Source organism: Danio rerio, chromosome 5, assembly GCF_049306965.1.
Source record: "Danio rerio strain Tuebingen ecotype United States chromosome 5, GRCz12tu, whole genome shotgun sequence".
In the NCBI taxonomy this organism is placed as follows: Eukaryota; Metazoa; Chordata; class Actinopteri; order Cypriniformes; family Danionidae; genus Danio; species Danio rerio.
This window is the reverse complement of record NC_133180.1, coordinates 46,236,835-46,249,711: the sequence shown is the minus strand read 5'-3', so window position 1 is coordinate 46,249,711 and position 12,877 is coordinate 46,236,835. Positions and strand designations below refer to the sequence as shown.

The following is a 12,877-nucleotide window of genomic DNA, read 5'->3' as shown; positions in this document are numbered from 1 at the left end:
GCATTTTAGCATTGGCTACTTTTCCCTATGCTTTTAAACATGTGTGCCTCTGTTGCCTAGCAACTTTCTGCAAGAAAAAAAAAAACATAACTTTCTGATAGCAAAAACAACTTTATCTCAGACATGCCTTTCAAAACAACATTTTCACTAATTTGCTCTCCTGCTTGCCGGACACAGTGAGGTGCACACCTTTGCTGGCAGTCTAGTAACTTGTACACACTGTATGACATGCAGTAAAATAAGATATCATACACTTGAAGTCAGAATTATTAGCCCCCCTGTTTTTTTCCCCCAATTTCTGTTTAATGGAGGGAATATTTTCCAACACATTTCTAAACATAACAGTTTTAATAACTCATTTCTAATAACTGATTTATTTTATCTTTGCCATGATGACAGTAAATCATATTTGACTAGATATTTTTCAAGACACTTCTATACAGCTTAAAGTGACATTTAAAGGCTTAACTAGGTTATTTAGGTTAGCTTGGCAGTTAAGGGTAATTAGGCAAGTTATTGTATAATGATGGTATGCTCTGTAGACTATTGAAAAAAAATATATAGCTTAAAGGGGCTAATAATTTTGACCTTAAAATGGCATTTAAATCATTTAAAACTGCTTTTATTCTAGCAAAAATAAAATGAATTCTCCAGACTTTCTCCAAAAGAAAAAATATTATTCAACATACTGTGAAAATGTCCTTGCTCTGTAAAACATCATTTGGTTAATTTTTTCATAAATATGACTTCAACTGTACATTCAAAGCTTAATTCTAAATAGAAGTTACACATGTAAATTTGATGTGACAAAAGTCCAGTTCAGAAAATGAACTAAAAATGGCCATTCTAATACAGAATTTCTGTGTTAATTTGACATACTGTAGTATTCGCTAAAAAGTAGAATGTCTGTTAAGGGGGCATAAAAATAAAGTGCACTTAGCAGACACTTAGCTGACAATCTACTAATGTGACCAGTAGTGACTACTAGCTTACATTGTTTTGAAGCAAATTTACACTTAAAAAGAATGTCTAAAGACGGCAGAAAATAAATATTACCAAATGATGAAATTACTAACTGATATCATAATAAACACTTTAAAATAAAGTCCCGTAATAATATGCATAATTTAATTTAGACTTTTGAATTACGTTATGGGACCTTGATCATTAAATAGTTATAATAGTTTATAATAGTTTAAAGTAATATATTATCTGGGTTGGTGTTGTGTATGGCATAGAAAACATGTAATAAACTGCCAGTTCATTTTCTGTGGTTTTACAGACTTGTTTCTTTATATATTGTCAATAAAATGTAAATTAAAGTCACTTTGTGAACTGTAGAGTTGAATTTTCAATATCAAAACTTGGCAGAGCAGAGATCAATGTTTCATAGTGCAATTGACAACCGTAATAAACAAAAATCCCCTGTGACTTTTCTTTTAAAGTGCAGACATGATTCAGAAGTTGTTCTCATGACAGTAGCACCAAAGTGACCCAATTAAGCAGATTCTAGCTCTGTTTGACTCTAAAAACAAAAAGTTCAGGTCATCCTGATCTTCCATGCGTTGTAGAGGAGAGGTAATTGTGATGGATTTAAACAAACAACTGTGTTCAATCTGAAATTCTCCATTCTTCTTAATGCTATATGATTTGAACTTTTTCCCTGAAGGGATAGTTCCCCCCAGCCAGTCATAATTTCCTTTACGAGGCTGTTGTATTATTCAGAAGCTTATCACTTTGCTCAGGAAGTCAGCCACCTTTATCCTCATCTCCTCCTCTCATCCAGAGTCAGGCATCAGATGCATCTTGTTAAAGTCAGACTGCTAAATTACAGTATGTTTTTTTAAATAAAAAGTCACTTAGAATTTTAATGAAATCATTAATCATTCTGTTTACCACTGGGGCTATTCGTGCTCATGCAGGCAGGGTATGTTTGCCCAGAACAGAACCATACCTCCAATCAAATCTGAATGATAATTATGATTTATATTGATATGATATGATTTTGTGATCCTGGCTAAAAGAATCATGATGGCTGGTTTGTGCAAAAGAAACATTGTTTACAACATTATTACCTTATTAATCCACAGCTTGTTCATGTTCATGTTCATGAGTGTGTTCATTGAAGTCTGGTCTGTGAGCTTCCTGTCACATCATGACATGTATTACATGCACTAACCAGGGTGTTAAAGACCACAGACTATAGCATCTGTGACTAGTGACTCTCTTGAGAACAGAGGAGAGAGCTTTAATCGCACGGCAATCATTACATCGCTGTATATACAGCATCTTTTTTTTTTTGCCTCCCAAAATGCTGGTAATTGATTTGCATTTTATGAATCATCACAGATCCAGGAAAAAATTAAATAAAATTGCTGGAAAATAAAGTCAGCTACATCTTGTTGTGCCTGAGGGTTAGTAAAATAACAGCAAATTTTCATGTTGAGGGTACTATCCCCAAAGGCCAACAATGTAAGCTATAGCTATAAGCTACAACCATAAAGTCAATTACTATTGGTAAATATTATATTACTCAAATTTATTCTGACAGCCAACCATCAAAAACATATATCTGCGCACAAACTGCACATGCTAAACCTCAAAAAAGCTCTCAGGTCTGCCACAACCTCTACACCCAAGAGAGAAAGGTGAAATGAATCTAATTATGTTACAAAAAAAAAAAGAAATGGATAAATAAACCATGCAGATTTATATGCACGTTTGCACAGCTTTAAAAAAAAAAGAAAAATCAAGGAAGACAGAAATAAAAACTATGCCTCAGCAGATCTGTATTGCTGGAGTGCAGCAAAAAATAATGTACCCGTGCGAATGATTAAATTGTTCACTGGCATATGAACACAGATTGCCTCAACGACTCTGTAAATCAGCAGAGGACTGTTAGTCTCTTACCAACTGCCGCCCTCTCTTTTTTCCTATAGCCGTCTCATGCAATTAAACAGAAGCTGTTTGATACTGAAAATTGTCCTCTTCAGGCAACAAGGCTTTAAATAAGCATGCAAGAGGCCTAGCCATGGAAGTCTACGAATAGTGATGTTGTATATTACACAGAGCTCGTTACATTCTGGAATCACACCCACTCCAGTTTCTAGAGGAAAAGTCAATCTACATACAGAAAAATAATACATAAATAAATGTCAATGAATAAATAAAGATACGTTTCTATTTATAGAATTATCCATGCATTTATTACAGCTTAAAGTGACATTTACAGGCTTAACTAGGTTAATTAGGTTAACCCATAGGCAGGTTAGGGTAATTAGGCAAGTTACTGTATAACAATGGTTTGTTTATCAAATATATAGCTTAAAGGGACTAAAAATGTTGACCCTTTATTTAAAACTGCTTTTATTCTAGCCAAAATAAAACCAATAAGACTTTCTCCAAAAGAAAAATTATTATCAGACATGCTGTGAAAATGTCCTTGCTCTGTTAAACATCATTTGGGAAATATAAAAAATATTTATAATAATTAAAAAGGGGGCGTATAATTCTGACTTCCACTGTAACTTGGGTGAACCTTTGATACAATAGCTGTAAACACATTGTAGGTTCTGTGGATGGGGCAGTCATTGGTGAGGGTTTCTTCAACTCTATAGAGGACACCTCATTAATGCACTGCTGAACAGAGCAGCAGGGACATCTACTGGAGGAAGAACTTCTGAAGTTTCAAAAAAAGCGGTTGAATTTTGTATAACTGTATATTCAAAGCTGCTTTGTAGATATTGCGTTCCTCAAACTGTCAAGTGGCTCACATTTGCGCCTATGCCTTATTTGAAAAGGCAAAAAGAAAACGCAAAAGCAAATGCTACTTGAACTCTTGCAAATTGCTCCAGCAAAACTAAGGGTTGGTTTGTTCTTGATGCTGTAACATTTTACAATCAGACGGGCAACATGAAAATATTGGACATAAGGAGCTTACAAGCACTGTGTGTGTGTCTACAGTTGAATCCTATGGTTTTCAGGCTGACTCTCTGAATGACGCATGATGCATTATCTTCACAGATGACATGGTGCATTTTAAAAAATCTCCCTAGAAAAGTGCAATTTACAAAATGAAACACTTGTCAGTTTTGTACACATAATAGGGTCCTCCGTTTCAACAATTGTAGTTCAAAAATTCCTCCAAGAAAGAAACAATAAAACAAAACAAAACAGTGGGAAATAGGAAGGCAAGGGACAATTTTAGCCTTTGTAGAAGTTCAGCATCTTTACAGGTGTATTTTAATGACTTTTTTGTATAAGGTAATGCTAATTGCTGCCATCCACTTTCTGCATTCGACCCAGGAGGTATTTTGGCATGTATGTTTTTTGCTTCTTTAACTTCAGATGCAGATACTTTCCCACCTATGAAGCTCAAAAATGCTATAGAAGTCCTTTATTAAAATGTTATCCGCCTATAATATTTTGATTTAATGGCTAAAGATTTTAAAGATTGAAGATACCATTGGGGGAAAAATCTAAAATTCATTTAAAGCAAACTGACGTTTGATTGATATCAATAAATAAACCATAAAAGTACTCTCTGGCTGTATTATTCCAAATGTTATTCTGGGGTTTTAAATATTCTTAGTGGGAAAAACACTTGCTCTTTTATATTATAATGGCTATAAACATTACTATTTAAACATTATTATAAGTTGAGCATGCTGAATATTCTTTTTTTTGTAGTTTTTTGTCAGTAATGGTATGTTGTTCTAGTTGTAGTCATATACTGAGTAAAATAAGTAAGTATGGAAGGATATACTGGACAATTTTCAAATGCATTTGTTAATCCTGCATTACCGTTTGCATTTCCATATTCACGAATGTGCAGTGCCACATTTCAGATGAAAAAGCAAAGTCTATGCGCAAATGCTTTTACCTCGCCAATGAAAAAATCATGTAGCTTAAATACAGCCTACAACAGACACTTACATCCGGCCCACATACCGCATGGAATGATGGCACTTGGGTAGTCCGCACCTGTTTGCCAGATCTGGGTCACAATTAAGCCATAGCAACACACATCTCAGTCGAAATTTAACCAAATAAACCAGAACTGATCCTATTCTGGGCCACAGTTTGCTTTTATTCTGGCCCAGATATGGGCCACAAAAGATACTTACATCCGGCCCACATACGGTATGGAAAGATGGCACTTGGGCAGTCTGCTCCTGTTTGCCAGATCTGGGCCACAATTAAGCCATAGCAATAAACTTCTCAGCCAGAATTCAACCAAATAAACCTGAACTGACCCTATTCTGGGCCACAGTTTCCTTTTATTTTGGCCCAGATCTGACCCACACCAGATACTTAAATTTGGCCCACATACCGCATGGAATGATGGCACTTGGGCGGTCCGCTCCTGTTTGCCAGATCTGGGCCACAATTAAGCAATAGTAATTTCATATATCAGTCAGAATTCAACCAATTAAACCAGATCTGGGCCAAATTTGCCATATCTTCTCTGGGCCACTTTAGGCTCACAGTCACATTAGCCAAAGCTTACTATGTCGAATATTTGCCAAAAGTGGCCCACATATGTTTTAAGATAACTGGGCCACATTTGCCATATCTTCACTGGGCAACTTCACGCTCAAAGCAACATTAGCCAGAGCTTACTGTGCCAAATATTTGCAAAAAGTGTCTCACATATGTTTTAAAATAACTGGGCCACATTTGCCATATTTTCTTTGTGCCACTTTCGGCTTACAGCCACATTAGCCAGTGCTTACTGTGCCAAATATTTGACAAAAGTGGCCCACAAATGTCTTAAGATAACTGGGCCACATTTGCACCTACACATGTGAGCCATTTTGGGTTTAGACACAGATTACAGAAAAAATTACCATGCCAAATTTTTGCAAACTGTGGCCCACATTTGTCCTCTGTCATTTGGGCCGAATTGACCATTTTCCACATGGACTACATTAGGCTCACATTAAGATTACATTTTGCCATACGTGCCAAATCATTCCCTTAAATGGCCCATATTTGAGTTGGAATCTTTGGCTCCCTTTTGCATTTGCTCACATTCATTTTGTCTGGGCCGAAGGAAGACCACCAGTGCTACATAACTGTCTAAAGTGGCCCACATTCATATGCTATCTGGGTCTCATGTCTTTTGATCTATGAGCCAGACATATCTAAATAGCAATATTAACTGCTACCAAAAAAACCCACCAAGATTGACATCTTTAGATATTATTATAATTAATCATGTGTATATGTCTGTTCAAATACACACTCAAAACCCAGACTTTCGCTCCACTTCAAATTGCATGAATAGAATTTGTTTGGCAAACAGCGTCTATTTATTACTATGGAGCGCGTAAACTGACAGTCCTGCACTGCTATATGACTGTTTTGAGGATTGCATATGAAGGGGAGACAGCACCTGTAATGAAAAGGAAAGGGAATCCTGCCATTTTTATATTTATTTTAAAAGATTTTCAATCCTAAACAAAGCGAAAGCACAGAACAGACTCCTATTTAAGAGCAAGGGGCGCCCCCTGGTGGTTTGGCGGTATGGGTTGCATATAGGGAGGATCAGCTCTTTAATGTTTATTGCCAGCCTTCAGAAAAAGACTTAAAATATGGGAGAAATAAGGGAAAATACCTATACGGTATGATAGCAGGATAGAACTTTAAAAATCAGGAGATTCCCGGGAAAAACAGGAGGGTTGACAGGTATGAATACTCAATACTCTTGAGTACTTTTAAAAGGGCTACTTTTTACTCATACTTTGTGTAATATTTACAACTGATACTTTTTACTCTAACTTTTTAGGCAAGTAATGGTACTTTTACTTGAGTATGATTTTTCAGTACTCTTTCCACCACTGGTTATGACTGGCTCGCACAATTTTTTAAAGTAAACATATGAATCACTTTTTACAGTGTACAAAGGATGGTGGCATACTCACAATATTCATGAGGGTGAGCAGATAGTTCTGCACATGCTCCTTCCCATGGAATCGGACGACAGAATCATCAACTCCGAGCAAAATCTCAATGTTGTAGTCCTCATCACCAGCATGTCTCCGTCTCCTCACTGTCTTGTTGACTTGTTTAGCAATATTGTCCAGCATTCTTGGCGTGTCCAATTCAGGCTCTGCAAGACAAAACGGTTAGTCTTAGAGTGCCTTATCTTCAACATTAGCTAAAAACAGCATATTAAACAGAAAAAAACCCTCTGTCAATTATGATGAATACAAAGTATCAAGCTTTTTTTCACAGAGACTAAGTGGATGTCATCCAAGAACAACAGAAAGCAATCATAACATGGGCTCTTCATGATCCAACATCAATCTATGCTATAAACCAATGTCTTTTTTAAACGCTGCTGCTTAAATAAATATTCCAAACGTCTTGCTCTTTGGCTGGCTCAGAGCTACAGTGTGGGGATTGTGAGGAACATTCCTCAGCTCCTACATCCCGTCATGACACACGCATTCTTGTGTGGCCCAGCTCCCAAAAGAGTAAACACAGTCTCTGAGGTTCCACTTCAAAAAGCACAGGGCTTCCCCTCACGCTCAGACGTGCCGTGTGTCCCTCACAGGTTCTCTGGACCACATCGTCTCCAAGCACACCCTCGTGCTCCTGAGGGGCTGCCATTTACACATGGTTAAGCGCGGATAACGCACACATGGCAAACCTGCCTAACCCGCCGGCCCCAATTCTAAAAATGACTTGTGATGGCAAATGAGACCATCCAGATCACCAATGGAAATCTACCATGTCCCGAATGCAAAACTGCAGAGTTAGTCCATAAAACAGGTCAAACAAAGTGTGTGAGTGTGTGTGTATACATTAAAGGTGTTGTTGGAAAATTGGTCTATACATGTGTAAGAGGCAGATAATGAAATTCACACCATTATACAGTGCAAAATGAAAACAATATATATGTTTACTCTTTTGTTGTTTGAGGTTGAGAGGGTAGTCTCACGTAAACAGAAATATACAGTACACTTATACCATCATCCAACCAGTCATTCATCTGAGAACACCAACTTTAGTTGACAAAAGAGTCAATGACACAAACTGCACATACTTAAAAATATTGATGTTTATTGATGCTGTGTTTTGTACATGTTTTTTGCTGATTCACAATCTGCGGGAAAAAAAGATCTGCTTTACTGATGCACAATGTATTCCGTGAGCCTGTGTTGTTACTGTTACTAAAGATATCTTAGTTTTTTTTTTTGTTTTTTTTTTGCCCTTGAGTCCGAATCCGAGTCATTTGATTTTGTGTATCTACCGATACCAAAACCTAATCTGATAATTCTATAATACATTAAAAAGAATAATGAAAAGCGAACTAACAGATACAGTTTGTTCCTTATTTTACCATTGAACAGCTCTGTTAACAAACAGAGCACTTCTGTGAGGTAGTTTTAACAATCAAGTAATAAATACCATCAATTCTTTACTTTTGGACTTTAGTGCAACAGTAAATATAAACAAAATCAAACATAAAAACAAATAGCACCTCAAATGCCGCAAGTTTACATATCTCACAGACTTTGCGAGTCTTGTTTTGCTGTTTGTGACATTATGACTCAATGTCCTTGCTTTGCTAGATTCTTGCTTTTTTGTACGGTATTTTTTATTCCTGTCTGCTGCCTGCCTTTTGACCATCCGCCTGTTTACTGACCACGTCTCTGAATTTCCTGTACACATCTGTTTTCCCCTGTGCTGACTGTTGCTTGTCTGACCATTCTGCTAATAAACCCTGCATTCGGATCAGCATTCTGTTGTCAGCGTCCCTTCACACTACAAAACTAATAGCGTTTCTGAAACAAAGTGATATCAAGCCACACACCTTGCTGTGCCAGTGTGAAGAAGTCAGGAAAGAGGTCTAACTCTGTGCCACCGCATAACTATAAATGTGTTATTTTATAATGTACCTCATATACATATATATATATATATATGCGCAATATAAATACACAATACATTACATACAATACAATCGCATAACAGCAACGCTCCCCCACATTTTTAGCTATTAATGCTGCAATATTTGTATAAGATTGCAGAAGGATGGCTTGACAAGAAATGTATAGTTTTTTACCCTCATACTGATAACTTTTTAGCAATTCGGCAAACAACAGTTCAAACTGCTGTAGTTAAAATATGTTTGTGTTGACCTCAACTTGATCTCATTTCAATTCTCCACTCGTAAAAACAAGGTTGGCTTGCCAGCCTCACTATGCACAATAAAATGAGTCAGGAGGCTGTAGGCTGCTGTGGAGGAGAAATTGAATGCATACATGGCATCTTTTATAATGATGACACACAAAAAAACTAAGCACCACATGCCTTGGTTTAGTACTTTAATTGTACTTTTTTTGCTTAAATCCATTAACATTTTATTAGTGCACCTCACTTTATGCTGAATTGCTGAAAATTACACTTTTTTTTCTCTCTACTAGAAAATGCAGGAGACTACATGAAAACATGTTGCATGATTAAACCTACAGTATATATACTGAATAAAAATCTCTTTAGATTCTGGCTAGATGCTTATAAATTGCATATACTGTCATAATGAAGTAATACATGTGAACAAGTAATGAACAAATTAAACTGACATTAAACTGACAGCTTACTCTGATATTATTTGGTGAACAGATTGAGAATTCAATTACTTTTTTAATTCTGTGGAATGTATTCCCACATTTGTGATAGTGTGACTTTTTTGAATTAGCTTTTTTTGTTATTGTTCTATTTAAGATCTCAGGCTACATCCACACGGTATTGTTTAAAGAATTGTCTGTGTCGACATAGAAACAATGGATTAATATATACCTACTATAGGTGGTCCACCCAAGTAAAGCCTATGTGTGCAAAGCACTGCATCAAATACACATCTTGCTGCATTCTTCTTTGATTTTAGTATATCATGTGACTATATTCAACAGTTTAACAGTCAACCAAGCATATTTTTGACATTTATTTATTTTTTTATTATCATCCTTTTATACTTTTTTTGTACTCGCCCAATGGCCAAACATCCTCGATCGATTAACTAGTAGAAAATCTTCTCTCGCCCTACACGTTTCCTACTTCTCGTTGTGCGTGCGCAAGAACAGTCCCACAGACTTCCACAGACAATCTTATGTGCTCTGCAGAAACCAACAGAAATGTACCTTTTTTGGGACTTAAAAAGGTGTCTGTCTAAGATTTCTAAATCTTCTAAAATGTCAGAGATCCGGCTTTTGGTTTCGTTTTCTAAGCCGTCTTCATTTTTATTTTAAGCCTGATTTACTTTCACTTGGCGCCGCAGCTGACAGCGTGTGCACAGCCACAAGACTGAGAGAAAAAGTATATAATAAATTATTAGATATAAACGACTCAAATAAACATTTGTTTACTCAAAGAGGACGAAATTAGGTAAAAACTGGCTGCAAAATTTAAGTACATCATTAGAACTCATTTGCCTTATTTAATAGTCTTAATTTTTTGTAATTATTATACTTTTTAGATTTCCTTAATATTATTAATTTCTCAAATGCTGTAAATACATTTTTTTCTATTTGATGATGTTGATTTATTACAAATTGTATACATATCTCACATGCTTTGGCAATACTGTACAAAATGTCAGCAGCATATTTTACCTGCCAGTGGGTGCACATGGCTGCTGCATAGAATAAAAGTAAAACAAATAGTGGATTTTTTATTTCAACAGTCTTTGAAAAAATAAAAAAAAATTGTTTCCAAAAAGTTGGATGGCTACTGTAATTGAATATGCTGTGGGTGATGTTTTGAGATGTTCCCACTCTGCAACCCATTCTCCAAAAAGTTTGTTTTATGGTACTGACAACACCAGTGTCACATGGAGGGCTGAAACAATATTAAATATTTTGCGGATTGCAGAGGTTGGTGGTTACTTAAGTAAAGTTGTTTGTGTACTTTTTGAGTAGATTTAAAGATGTGTACTTTTACTCAAGCAAATTATTAGAGAAAAACAATTTCGTTAGGACTTGTTTGCCTATATAATTTGCAAATATCCCCCGTTTTTGGTTACGGTGCGCATGCGGCTGTGTTAGAATGAGGACTTGAAGTGGAAGAAGACGTGCAAGTTTATACTGCGATCACGCTATGTTGAGAAGGACATTCACGCTGTCTGTGCAGTAAGTTTATCCGACGATGTCACCCACGGCCTCAAGTTCACTCTGTTTTCACTTCAAGATTTCAACAAGAATAGTTTCATAATGTGATGCACCCTGTACATTAAACTGACATTGCAACATTTACAAACATGAATTCCAGCTCCAACCTGAAAAACACATAGTGGTAGGTGTCAAAATTATTCCGATTTGAACCTTATTAATGGCAACTATGAGTCAACTAAAGAAAGTGCAGTTTAATGGAATAACTGATTGGCCCAGCACATATTAGTCTTTCACACTCTCGACCACTAAAAATATAATATTTAAACTTTATTTTTAATATATATGTTTTTAAAAGTGACTAGAACCTACAGTATTTACTTGAGACATTTTTCATCAGATACTTTTGACTCTTACTCGAGTAACTTTTAAGTTTGTTACTTTTATTTTTACTTGAGTATACCTGTAGATTTTGGATACTCTACCCACCTCTGGCTGATTGACCTAAACTCATTGGCGTATGGACAAGGCCTCAGTTGAGAAAATAGTTTCCTATCTGCTTGAAGAAAACATGGGAGGATTAACAACCATCTAAGAAGGGTGAGGGTGATTACTTCCCTGGAAGTAAAAACTATTAGCAGGCAACAGCGTGCTAATAACAAACAGCAATAGGATCAAAGGATGCTGCAGGAGGCAGTTTGGATGGAATTCTTCCACGTGGCGCTTAAGGATAACACCACTAGCTGTGATCTAATGTGCCGGGAGCTACTTTAACTCTTTATTGGGACATGAGAGAAGTCTTGTAAACAAGAGCAGCTGAGTTAGCAAACATTGCGCTCTAAAAGCTAACAGTAGGGGGTTTACTGTACAAGATTTTTTAAGAACACGCCTTATTGGAGGCTGTCAGGTGATCTTTAACTTTTTAATTGTTACTCTAAATATCTTCTGATGATTTTAATTAATTCTTATCTATATTGCTCCAAAGGTTTCTGAGTGAATGTACATCTATCATTATGGTGAAAACTACATTTCTCATAAGAAAACAAACAGAAGACGTCGGATCAAATAGAATCTTCTTTTTTAGCCATCCAATAAACTGACTTAATAAACTGACCTAAATGTGAGAGAGAAAAAAAATTCCTCTAAGACCTGGTGTCTTCTCCACAGTGAATGAGGTTATGATTTGAATCAGATTTAATTATTATCCCAATCATGTCTTACGCCTTGCAGTTGTCAAAAATTGCTCTATTGATCATGTAGGTCAGCATTAACTGAAACCAAATACCAAAGACATTTGTAAATATAATAAGAAATCAACCAGAGCTGCAAGACTAGCTTTCACTTGATCAGAAAGGCAATTACCAATTTTAAGTGGTAACCCTGACAGATTATTTGCTGTAAAACAGACTTAAATAACAATATGCCATTTTAGTTTATGTTCAAAGGAATATCCAGGGCTTCAGACTAACATTTCAGAAAAATGCCACTACAGTTTAAGAGCATGTGAAACCAGCAAATGATTTGGTAGAGCTAAACATTAAATAATAGTAATGTTATTTTATCTTTACTTCTGAAAATAGAGACTAAACCAAAGCAAAATAAATTAATAAATAAACTTTTATCTTTTGGAAGTGCACAGTTGACAGTAGCTTGAGAGTAGAGGTGTAAACCTAAACTGGTCTCACGGTTCGGGTCGGTTATGAATATCATGCCATCGATTCGGTTCAATTCGATATCTCGGTGCATCACGGTGCATT

General features: G+C 36.1%; 1 protein-coding gene across 6 annotated transcripts in view; it reads right to left on the bottom strand.

Annotated features, from left to right (window-relative positions):
• Positions 1-12,877, bottom strand: part of adamts3 (ADAM metallopeptidase with thrombospondin type 1 motif, 3) — a 214,814-nt gene that overhangs the window by 136,080 nt on the left and 65,857 nt on the right. For all 6 annotated transcript variants that reach the window (NM_001287096.1, XM_073949700.1, XM_073949701.1 and 3 more), the window contains 1 exon segment: positions 6,927-7,114. In NM_001287096.1, the coding sequence (NP_001274025.1) occupies positions 6,927-7,114 (188 nt within the window).